Source organism: Cetorhinus maximus, chromosome 6, assembly GCF_964194155.1.
Source record: "Cetorhinus maximus chromosome 6, sCetMax3.hap1.1, whole genome shotgun sequence".
Taxonomy (NCBI): Eukaryota; Metazoa; Chordata; class Chondrichthyes; order Lamniformes; family Cetorhinidae; genus Cetorhinus; species Cetorhinus maximus.
This window is the reverse complement of record NC_135884.1, coordinates 30,272,860-30,285,545: the sequence shown is the minus strand read 5'-3', so window position 1 is coordinate 30,285,545 and position 12,686 is coordinate 30,272,860. Positions and strand designations below refer to the sequence as shown.

Below are 12,686 nucleotides of genomic sequence, written 5' to 3'. Positions count from 1 at the left end.
ATATAACCTACTCTCTGGTTGGTTTCAGAACATGCTACTCTAAAAACCATCTCAAAAAAATTCTAAGAACTCCTCATCTAGGCCAATACTGCCAATCTGATTTTTCCAGTTTATATGTAGATTTAAAATCATCCATGATTATTGCTGTCCCTTTATCACAAGCACATAATATTTTCTCTTGAATACTTTGTCCTACACTCTGGCTATTGTTAGGGGGCCTGTAGGCCACTCCCACTAATGACTTTTTCCCCTACTATTCATCTCCACCCAAACTGATTCTACATCCTAATCTCCTGAACCAAGGTCATTTCTAACTATTGCACCCATGCTCTCTTTGATTAACAGTGCTACCCCTCCACCTTTACCTAGCTTCCTATTATTTTATCTCTAACTTATATAGGATATGAATAAAGAAAATTGGAAAAAATGGCTGATAATACATTACGCCATAAAGCTATGAAAGATACTGTTTTTTTATCAATTTATAACTCTATTGGTGACTTTGAAAAACCGTAAGTAAATATTGCAGAAACCTTTTCTAAACTAAAAATATGTTTCAACACATCCCATTTTTCTTGGAGGAAAAAGCTGAACACTGTCATCCTTAAGTTGTGTGGGCTATTTGGAGTTGTACAAAAGATAACATTCCTGGCTGTGAGACCAGGCACATTGGATCATCTGTGCTTGGTGGATATTGGAAAATTGGACTGATCAGACTGTATGTCTGTAAATTAATCCATCCGTTTTTCTTTCCAAAATAGTTTTCCAATATTCATTGCACCCAATGAGCCTAGGCTCAAAAATTTTTCCTCTATAATTTTTAGGGTGCTGTTCAGGTTTATGGGGAGCTCTTGTGGTGCAGTGGGTAGTGTCCCTGCTTCTGAACAAGAAGCTTCAGGTTCAAGTCCCACTCCAATGATTTGATGGCCATAGAAGATGCATTCATAACTTGGCCAAACGTTGATTATCAACCTGTAAATTCTTCCAAAATACGCCTAATGCAGGTGGTAGAAGCAGATAGATTTGGTTCTATGTAAATCCTACTGTTAGAGCTTATTGATGATAACATAGATTATAATTAATTGAATGTACCTGTTATCCAGTTGTTCCTGTTCAGTGAACATTGTATGAAGTATTATACTAATTCTAACATGCTGTAAGCACTGAAGAACTAAACTCATGAATCCACTTCTAAAGCAACTTAGATAATAGGCTGATTGTTTTCCGTATAACTGCAACTAGTTCAATAGCATTAAGTTATAGAAAATCCATTCAAAGGACCATGATGCTTAAGTGTCAGATAGGGAAAGGCAGGCCATAAAGGGATTTAAATAAGACAATGAGAATTTTAAATTTGAGGCGTTGAGGGACAGGGATGAAGAGTGAGCATGACTTAATGCAGTATAGGATACAGTCAGCAGAGTTTTATAATGCATGGAGAACGAGACATTGGCAGGAGGCGCTGGTGAAGTGGTAATATCACTGGACTGGTAATCCAAAGGCCCAGACTAATGCTGTGAGTTCAAACCCCATCACAGTGGAATTTAAATTCAATTAATAAATCTGGAACATAGGCTAGAATTTTCCCGTCGGCGATTTGGGGGCGGGGCCAGCTCGCTGGCAGGAAAATGACGCGGGATGACGTCAGGAGGAACCCCTGATGTCATCCCGGTCCATTTAAATTTTTAGGAAGGCAGGCAGAAAGCGAAATCAGTTGTCCGCCCGCCGACCTGTCAATGGCCAACTGAGACCATTGACAGGATAATTAAGATCATAAAAGACCCTGCCCATCCAACCTTAAGGCTGGTGGGCAGGCCAGGAGCCCCAGCGGGCTTCTGATAAAACATGAAACCTCATCGATTGGCGGGATGAGGTTTCATGTCTGTGTTTAAAAACTTTAATAAAGTTTCAGTGCTTCCTATTAACATTTCCCATCTCGTGTGACATTGTCACATGAGGGGGACATATTAATAATGTTTTTATTTTTCTATTTTTAGAGTTTTTTAACCTGTCACTTAGTCTCAGGGAGCAGTGTGCTCTTTCGTGCGCATGTGCGAAAGAGCGCACTTTGACAGATAGGGAATCCCTCCCCCCCTGCACAGGAAGCGCATAGGGCTTTCCGTCGGGCAGGCCGCTGAGCGGGCCTTAATTGGCCCGCCCACTCAAAATGGCGGCGGGCCCCGTTTTGGCAGCGGGGGTCGGATGCCCGCCCGCCACTGAGCTGGTGGGGCCCATCCACCAAAGGCAAAATTATGCCCATAAAGCTAGTCTCAGGCTGGGATTTTCCAGTCCCAACAGCAGCAGGTGTAAAGGCTGGCAGGCTGATGAGGTGGGGGGAACAATGCAACGAGAGCCGAAAAATCGGTCCTGCTGGCATGAAATAATGGCGGGAATGTGTGCTCCTGCCTATCATGGCTGGTCACTATTCCTGACAGAGGCTGGTGTGAAGCTGTTTTGCATCCCATTAATGGGATGCAGATGAAGCCCTGACTGGCTAATCCCCCCATAATCCAATTATCCGCGCCACCAGTGGGTTATCACACCAGTCTGGAACACATCCGGACCAGTGTGGCATGGATATGTCAGGACTCAGCTGGAAGAAGGCCTGAGACAGCTTGCAGAGAGCGGAAGATGGCGGCCTCGAGCGACTGTGGACCCTGGAGCACCACGTGCAGCAGTGTGTGGATGGAGCAGCTACTACGTGGACCTTTGTGCTGCTGGAGCTTCCAGGGCGTGGATCATCGCGCTGCAGGTGGTTGGTTGCATGAGGTACTGTTGGCCGGTGACGGTCTGTTTTGGGGGGGGGGGGGAGTAGATGGGGAGGTGAGGAATGAAGAGGTGGGGTGGGTGTGGAAGCCTACAGGGGGGCGGAGGAGGTTGGGGGTGGTAAGGGAAAGAGAAAGATGCTGTGGGGGTTGTGAAATGGATGAGATGGGTGAGGTAGGTTATGGAGCAGGAGGGTGGTGTGCAGGGGGGGGCAGCATTTTCAGGTGTGAATGGGCATGGGGGACATGTGCACACGTGAACGGGCATGTGGGCATCTGCAGGTGTGAATGGACATGGGGGTGAGAGGGGAAAGGGGTTCAGAGAGTACAGGTCTATGGTGTCAATCGATGAGTCCTGAGGGGTAAACTGAGGGAACTGGTGCTGTGAAGGGATGGTGAGGGTTAAAGGGGGCAGTGAGAGCCGGTGGGGTGGGAGGGTGAGGGCCCTGCGATGACGGGTGATGGGACACTGAGGGCTGTTGTAGGGGGCATAGAAGTAAAATCGGAATCTGGGTGTCGGCAGGATGAGGGGGAGGGCATGTCTACTGTCATGGTGGTGGGCTCCTCGGGAAGGTAGGGGAAGTGGGTATTCAACTGCACATGGCAGAGAGAGATGGGGTAGGGTTGAAGAATGACTGTGGGGAGGTCAAAGGTCCTCGGCCCAACCATCTTCAGCTGCTTCATCAATGACCTTCCGTCCATCATAAGGTCAGAAGTGGGAATGTTCACTGATGATTGCACAATGTTCAGCACCATTTGCGACTCCTCAGATACTGAAGCAGTCCGTGTCCAAATACAGCAAGACCTAGACAATAACCAGACTTGGACTGACAGATGGCAAGTAGCATTCGTGCCACACAAGTGTCAGGCAATGACCATTTCCAACAAGAGAGAATTCAACCATTACCCCTTGATGTTCAATGTTCAATGGCATTACCATCACTGAATCCCCCACCATCAACATTCTGGGGGTTACCATTGACAAGAAACTGAACTGGACAAGCAATATAAATACTGTGGCTACAAGAGCAGATCAGAGGCTAGGAATCCTGCAATGGGTAACTCACCTCCTGACTCCCCAAAGCCTGTCCAGCATCTACAAGGCACAAGTTAGCAGTGTGATGGAATACTCCCCACTTGCCGGGATGAATGCAACTCCCACAACACTGAAGAAGCTGGACACCGTCCAGGACAAAGCAGTCCACTTGATTGGCACCACATCCGCAAACATTCACTCCCTCCACTACCGACACACAGTAGCAGCAGCATGTACCATCTACAAGATGCACTGCAGGAATTCACGAAGGCTCCTTTGACCGCACCTTCCAAACCCATGACCACTACCATCTAGAAGGACAAGGGCAGCAGATAGATGGGAACGCCACCACCTGGAAGTTCCCCTCCATGCCACTCACCATCCTGACTTGGAAATATGTTGCCATTCCTTCACTGTTGCTGGGTCAAGATCCCAGAACTCCCTTCCTAACAGCACTGTGGGTGTACCTACACCACATGGTCTTCAGCGATTCATGAAGGCAGCTCACCACCACCTTCTCAAGGGCAACGAGGGGTGGGCAATAAATGCTGGCCTAGCCAGCGAAACCCACATCCCATGAATGAATAAAAAAAAACACCAGGAGGGTCAATGGTTACGGGGGAGGAAGGGAGGGTGTGGTTCATGGCGGGAGGCTGGAAGATGTTGGACTCCACCTGAAAAGTCATACGCATTGTGGCCGCTTGCAACTATCCAGAGCCTCAAGGTGGCGAACTCAAGATGCTGTACAGGAGTTGGGTCATCAGGGGTGGGTGGAGTGGCAGGTCAGCTCAACTGGACAACTGGAAGGGAACTCCAGCAAGAAGTACTGATAATGCTAAGGCAATTCAACAGATGAGTGTGTAAAGGGCAAAGGCTCAGCGTGCGCGGGAGGCTTCTTGTACATGGCTTGCAAGGGCCTTGGCAAAGATAGATCCTTGCCTCCCTACACATGCATGGTTCCGGGTAACATAGACCCAGACTGGGGTGTCCCCCTGAAGGCGGGGTTGGGATGCACAGTCTTACTGACTGCGAATCGCAATCAAACCACATCAGCGCTCATTAAAGTGCAAGTGTAGTCTATTACATAAGTGTAAGAACACTAATAATTGTATTGCACCCGTGCAACCACATGTGAAATCATAACTTCTTAATCTTTCGTTTCCTACCACTTCTTCTAGGTGCTCCCCTGACATCCGGAGCAGGGGTGGAGGTAGCCTGCTGACCAGTTTGCCCTGTAATCTTGGATGACCTTGATGGGCGTCTTCTGGAGATCTGAGGCTTGGAAGGCCTTGGTTTACTTTGGCTTTCCTGCTGTGGGGCAGCAGCTCCCTCTGCGGTCATAGAGGATGAAGCTGAAAGGGTCACAGACAAGGGGGAATCCGAAGGACGGGACACCCTCAGAGAGTCCCGGGGTGTCCAACAGTTGCTCCTCCTCCCTTCCCCTTCCTGGCTCCTTGAGGAGAAGGGGTGGCACCTGGGTGGGGGGAGGCGGTGGTGGTCATGGTGCCCCATTCCCCTCTCGTATAGCCACATCAAGGTCTCACCAATGGCTACAACAATGGAGTGCAGGTCTGCACACATCTCTGACAGAAACTGGGCATTCTGCTGGACAAGGTTCTCCATGGCATTTGCCATCCTCTCCGTGGAGACCTCTATCTGTGCGCAGGTTGGAATCACTTCATCAGAGAGCAGGCAGACGGACCCCTCCGCCTCATGTGCTACTCTGTTGAGGGCCTCCACCACCTCTGCCTGATGTTCCCCTGCTTTTTGCAGCTTCCCCAGCATCTTGTGCAGGACTGATTACAGAGGCTCATCATCCGACTCGGATGTCACACAATGCCTCTTCCCAGCAGTCCTCTTGAGTGTCAGGGAACTTGTCTGACCCTGCCTCCTCCTGCTGCCGACATATGTCCGGGTGGTGACCATCAGAATGTGAGACCCTGCCTAAACTATGTCTAGTACCCACCGAGGTGTGTGTCTCTGGGCTAGTGGAGGGTGCAGTTGACTGCTGTGACAGCTCTATAGCTGCACTTTGTTCCTCCTCCCCAATGTCCTCAGTCCTCTGTGGACTAGAGGTACTGCTGGACAGGGCTTCTTCTTCTGGCCTTCCTGCTGGCACCTGTGAGAGGGGAGGAAGCAAGTGACTGCATGAGCTGCCTCCAACATGGAGGAACACATGACCCTTAGGTTTCTATATGACTATATTTTTCATGGATCCTTACTGGATGGAGGCTGCTCGCCGACCTCCCCACCTGCACAGGCTCGGTCCAGTTCCTCCCCTGCCAGCTGGGTTGCTAGCTCCTCAAACTCTGTAAGATTCCTCAGTTCAGATGGACCCCCTCCCGTCTTCTCTCTCTCTCTCACTCTCTGCTGCGCAAAGAGAGAAGATCGGGTTGAGAGCAATTGGGTTTCAGGTATCTTTCTCATTCTTCCAGTCCTATAAATGACCCACTGGATTGTGTACCTTGTGATCGATGCACTGCAGGTTGTCCACAAAGGCTCTGGGACAGCACCCTCCAGAGTGGTGAGCCCACGCAGATAGAGGACAAGGTGCACAGAGGCATGTCATTAGCGGTGCTTGCTGGTGCCCTCAAATGCCTAACCCAATTCCTCCACAACTCACCACCCCCCATCTAACTGAGCTCTCTGTGGGGAAGTATCAGGGTCCCGCAGTGGTCTCTCCACCTGCAGACTAGATGGACTGCAGTGGGGCTATGAGTCATCATCTTATCTTTTATACATGGGCTGCATGGATGGTGCCCTTGCCACCAGTTGAGGATTCACTTACCCTGGTGGCATGAATCAGGTCATGAGGGCAGTCCTACGGTGAAGGCCGTGGGTATTGACCACCCTGGTGACTTCCTCCCATGCTAGGGCTGATTATAAAGCTTGGCTTCCTCCTTCCAACCTTAGGGTACAAGACCCCCCTTCTGGCCTCCATTCCATTGAGCAGCACATCAAGGGAAGAGTCACTGAATCTGGGGGCCGGAGCTCCCTGGGTTCGTTGGGCTATCTCCTCCTTCCACAGTGGGTACACGACAAAGCAGTTGATGTCCGGGTGCCTTTTAAATATGGAGCCTGGGTCATCATCTAGCTCGCCCTGCTGCGCATTATGTTGGGAAACCCCCAACTGCATAAATAATAAGCACAGCATCGCGCAATTCAGCGCCAATTCCCACTGGGCTGCATGGGTTCCTGTCCCCGTCACAGGACTTAGGCCCAGAATGGAAAATTCCAGTAATGGTGACCAAGACAACCATCTTCAATTGTTGTAAAAACCCATCTGGTTCACTAATGTCCTTTAGGGAAGGAAATCTGGTCTGGCCTACATGTAACTCCAGACCCATGGCAATGTGGTTGACTCTTTACTACCTTCTGAAATGGCCGAGCAAGCCACTCAGTTCAAGGGCAATTAGGGATGGGCAACAGATGCTGGCCTTGCCAGCAACGCCCACAACCTATGAAAGAATAAAGGAAAAAAAGTTGAGTCTAGAGCTGACAAAGGCATGGATGTGGGTTTAAGCAGAGACAGGTGATGTCACAGTGATGGAGACCATAAAGGGCTTCAAAGCTCAGTGCAGGGTCAAACAGGATATCCATTTTCAGCCTGAGACAGTTAAGTAGGGAATATGTACATAGCAGGAGCTGAGTCTCATGAACAGGAGAGATTGAAGAGGGAGTAATGGGAAAATAGAAAATAAACTGGAGAAGAATTTGACTTAGTGGGTGAGGAGTGGAAGAGGGGAAAAGCAGTAGAGGCAGCTGAATAGATGGTCTCAATTTTAGTGGTAAAGAAGTCAATGAGTTCCTCATACTTGTTGGCATGTAAGGCTGGAGGGTGCAGAGGAAAGGGGTTTAAGGAGTCAGCTGCTAATGGGAAAATGAAGCCATAATGATTCTGAAGTAATGAGCTTTAACAGAGGAAAGGCCTGATGGTGCTTTATAAGGTCCAGCCAACTCTAGCGATGGATGGATAAACTAGTTTTGTGCTAGATATGCTCCTTGGAATTAAGCGAGCAAAGATAGGAGTCATACTATGGGGACTGATTTAGGTGAGTAGGAGAGATTATATTGCAGGAGAGGTTTAGGGAGGACAGGTGATCAGTGAATTCACAGGAGAAAAGGCAAGGGCAGCTGAGATGAAGATTCAAATTACTGTTGAGTAGCTGCTTAGTGCAGAGGTTGAAGGAGAAAAAGAGGGATGGTATCTTAGTGAGAAACTTCAGTTGGGCTGGAGACAGCAGTAGAAAACAGAATTGTAAAGGAGAGGCAAGGTTATGCAACAAAGTGATCATTACCACTGTAAAATCAGGGTCAACGTAATCATCTGCAATAATCTAATGGATAGCAAGAGCCTTGTTCACAAATGAATGGACTTTCTGGAAAGAAATGCAGAAAAGGAGCAATGGATGTTGGTCCATTAGCAGATGACACTGGTGAGTGGGGCAGGAAGGAAGTTGTTGACATTAGTCTAAAGCAGACATACTTGGTGGGAAGGTTGACAAAAGAGGAGGATGAAGCAGTCGGAGTGCTAGTCATAGAGGAGACAGTGAGTGGTGCGTTGATGGGCCTTTTGGAAAATAACAGAGAGCTGCAGCCTTACACAATGGGGATTTGAGTCTGAGACACTGGCAGAAGACTAGGCAAGCATGAATGAACTGGAGTAGGGATTGAGGTAGGTAAAGTATCTATGAGAAATGGAAAGTTGTTGAAGCCAAATTATTTATAAATTTGTGGCTGTTCTATGAATTTTGATGTACTTTTTATTTAATTAGTTATTATTAAGGGTAGGGAATGGTGGGTGAGGAACTGCCACCCCTACCAGGATTTTACCTATCCACTTGTCTTACTTCTCTGGCTCGATATTAATGGCTAGGCAGTTGCTTCCCCACTTTTCAGGCTGTTTGGTTAGGAGGTCAGCCAGCAATATGCAAATGAGCCACTGCCATTAAAATCAGTTGAGCTTGTCTGCTCGCTTTGCTGCATACCTGTCCAGAAATAAAATTGAGGTCATAGATTATTTTGTTCGCATGGGACTCATTACACCAGTTATCAAACGTGGGAAGTCAGCCAAGGGGATCATGAAATAGGAAGGAGAGGGTATACCTAGACTACAAGATGTTCAAAGGCTGGAAATGCATTGTGTTGCTTGTGGAGAGAAAAGGAAAGTTGTTAAAGCTAACTTATTTATAAATTTGTGACTGCCTATGAATTTTGATATGCTTTGTATTTAATTACTGTTATTATTAAGGATAGGGCGTGGTGTATGAGGAACTGCCAGGAGAGCCGTATCTCAGGGGATTTCTTTTAACACAATGTAATTATGTAGAATTTTATTTTCGTATAACCTGACTAGAGAGAAAATGAAAGTTAGGCAGAAGGTAACATGATTGGTGAATAATGAAAGTAGAAATACATAAGAAATAGTCACTTAGAAAATTATTGTTGTCATAACAAATGAGGGTGAGTAAAAAGTGAAAACCAATAAGGAAGAACAAATTGATACAAAGGAAAAGATTCTCTTCTTTGAGTAGAAGTTCCGGGGTGAAGGGATTTCCACATGCTCCTTCATATCGTCTCTATCACCTACTTTACACTGGCTTGGAGTACACTGTCTGTGCATGGGGTTTGGCAGTGGGATGTGGGGCTTTGGTAGGATTACTGCAATGTAAGGGAAGGATATAGTATAATGGTAGAAAGTGGAGTTGCAGTCCAGCATCAGCCATGGTCTTTTTGAATGGCAGAACAGGTTCGAAGGGCCATATGGACTATTCCTGCTATTTCTTATGTTTTTATGAGGGACACAGCAGTGCGTGGGGATGCTGCGGTAGGATTGAGAGAGAGCTGAGTGTGTTGCTAAGTCCCACTGAAGGTCTTGACTGAGACAAGGGCAGGTCAGTGTTGGGGGTGGTATGGAGGGAGCGTGGCCACTGCAAGGTCCTCTCCCTCCACGGGAGCAACTCAGAAACATTAGCACCACACCTTAGTGTTTACTCTCATCTTCCAAATGGTGTCCCAAGGAAACATGAGGTAAATCTATCTGGCCTCAGCCCCTTGCCAGCATTTACATGCAGAAAGCATGTAAGTAGCTGGCAGTGGCAGTCTCAGCAGGGGAGTGGGAGGGAATTCTGACAGGGCAATGAGGCAGCAATGGTAGGCCTCACTGCTCTCATTTTTGTATTTCCTCACCATGAACATGCCCAATCTAGGGTGGGATAACAGGAAAACTGCCCCGCCATGTCCGTACCACAGACTCAATGGGCTGAATTTTCAAATGCCGACAGGGGACCCAGTGCAAGCACAATTTAAAAACCGCAGTCCTGGAGGTTGTCTCTGGATCCCAATGCTTCCGGCACAGTCTACAATTTTCAAAGGGCTGGTTGGAGGTAGAGGGGCGGGGCAAGCACAGGAATTGGGGAACCCACTGGCTTCCAATTAATGGCTCACTAAGTTACTTTAGAAGCCTGTTAACAGACAGAAAGAGCAAAGATGAGATTCTCAAAAGCCAATTCAGTGAACTCGAACAGTCTGGTGCATGTTAGTGTCTAGTTGTTGGGTTCATTGTGGGGAGAAGTGAAAGTTTATTTTTAATTCTTGAAAAGTATCATTTCATGGGACATCTTGTGCAGGTTGAGCGCATTATCGTCATTTTGGCTCCATGGGCCACTTTCCTTTGCGTTAATGCTATTGGTCGTTCGAGGTGCTGCCTGTTCTATTCAGTAAGACAGTGTCAGGTCTCATCATGGCTACCATCTGCTTTTGCCATTGGCAACAGGCAAGGCAGCCTCCATCTCCAGATGATGCTCAGGACCACTAATTGGGAGCCGAGCTCACCTCCTGCCCAATTTGGGAATTTACATTTTAAAAAAGCATTGTGTGAGCACAGAATTGGGACTCAGAATTTATCTGGGCATCAGGTATATGACACTGCTTTGAGAATCCTGTTCAATGATCATGATACAGAGCACATGCTCAAGAAATGTATAACGTTGAAGGATAGCTTTTGAAGATTATTTAATTTTTAAGTAAACAACTGCACCTTTATAAACAAGTGAAAACATTTTCGCATTAGATTTCAAATTACTTTATACGCCATTTTAAGGTAGCCTAATTTCATGTAAGTATGAGTGTAGTATTTTGATTCTCGTAAGGCAGAAATACAATCAGACTATAGGGGTAATTTTTCACACTTCCATTGAAAAATCTCGTCCATTAGAAGTGGATATTAGAAAAGGGCACAGGTTGCCTATGATTTCCCAAACACCAATTTGAATCATTTCAAAACTATACACAGCAGTGCTAAAATGCAGTCAGCCGTGCCAAGGTAGGATATTATCCTTTATATTTTCAGGCTATAAACAAGTTCTCTGATAAAAGGGCCTGTGTGTTTGGTGCACTACAATTCCTGATGTTGTGAAAGTATTATTTACTGTATTTTATCTATCGTGATTGACATAACAAACATTTTGTTGTCACTACATCAGGAATTGCTGTTTTTGCACCCCTCAATTTGTCTCATCAAGGACAAAACCAAATGTTTGTCAGAATATTTTTTGCCTAATTAAATTGGGTAATTTGTCTGTTTGTGCCCATCTAACAACAAATATTGTTCAGATTTAAAATGTGGAAAAACATAACCCTTAACCGATAAGCAAAGACAAGTTTGATACAATTAGCACAACAAATGCACTCGAACCCAAGTGTAAAGGCTAATAATTCTGTCAATTAAAGCATGTGTTTACTGAATAATTAGCAAGCTTGAAAACTAGTTGTAACTTTGTAGTAATACAAGCATGAATGTATGAAATTTTGTAAAGATGAAAAGCCTTCTTATTATTTCTGATTTCCGAGACATGCAGACAGGCAGAACTGGCTGTGTGGAATATTTCTGAAGCACGGGTCTCCATTTCAAAGAAATCTTAGGGGAAACAGTTGTTAAGAGGCAACACAAGTTCCATGCCACCGGCCTAAAACAGAATTGCTTCAGAATATTCTTACAGATTGAGAGAAGAAAGGGACAGAAGCTGCAGAGAAGCTCAAGCAAAAAAGTTGAAATGTTATTGGATACATGCGTTGCTATTTTCATTTATGCCATGCAAGCATTAAAAAACAAACTTGAAGCAAATGGTCACAATTTTAAAAATTAATATTTCAAACTTAATTAATATTTAGCAAAATTCAAAGCTTGAAGAATACTGAATATCAATAATAATTTTAACTATTAATAATGTTTCATTACTCATTACTTATACTGTTAAGCTGCAGACCTTATCTCCCACATACTTACCATTTTACTGCATTATATTATATGCTGCAGCAAATAAACGACAAATACCTTGGCTACATTTCCCAATAAAACTACTTCAATAAAAAAACTGTAGCTTCAAATAAATTGAGGGATATGTCTTCAGACTTGAGTTGTTTTTCAATCACTGAGAACAATTAAGTGAATTCCAGTCTTAATACACGTTTCTCTCTCACTTCAAATACAAAATCAATAATGTCAAATGTTTTTATTGAGTTATTTTCTAAAGATGCACATATCCTATATTATTCAATAACAAACTGGTAAAAAGCTTGTGATTCTTGAGAACATAATTTAATTAACAGCAGTGAAAATCGATCTGAAAGTCATAGCACTAACCATCAGCTGGAGGCACCACCTGATCTAGCAACTTCATGCTAGTTCGTTTCCATATTTTTTTAATAACAGCTCTCAGCTCCTCATTAGCTTGATCTAGGTTGCCTGCATCAAAGGAGAAAAACATGCAACAGAATCAGCCACCTGAAGCTTTTGAAACAGTGGAGAAGCATTTCATTCATTTTACTGGAAATGATCTATTGTGGGCTAGTGAAATATTGCTATCAATATAGGTCAACCATAA

General features: G+C 45.5%; 1 protein-coding gene across 1 annotated transcript in view; it reads right to left on the bottom strand.

The window, feature by feature from the left end:
- cacna1db (calcium channel, voltage-dependent, L type, alpha 1D subunit, b) overlaps positions 1 to 12,686 on the bottom strand; it is a 681,678-nt gene that overhangs the window by 121,456 nt on the left and 547,536 nt on the right. Inside the window, exon 40 of the mRNA XM_078543507.1 lies at positions 12,446 to 12,547. Coding sequence (XP_078399633.1) covers positions 12,446 to 12,547 — 102 coding nt within the window. The remainder of the gene's footprint in view (positions 1 to 12,445; positions 12,548 to 12,686) is intronic.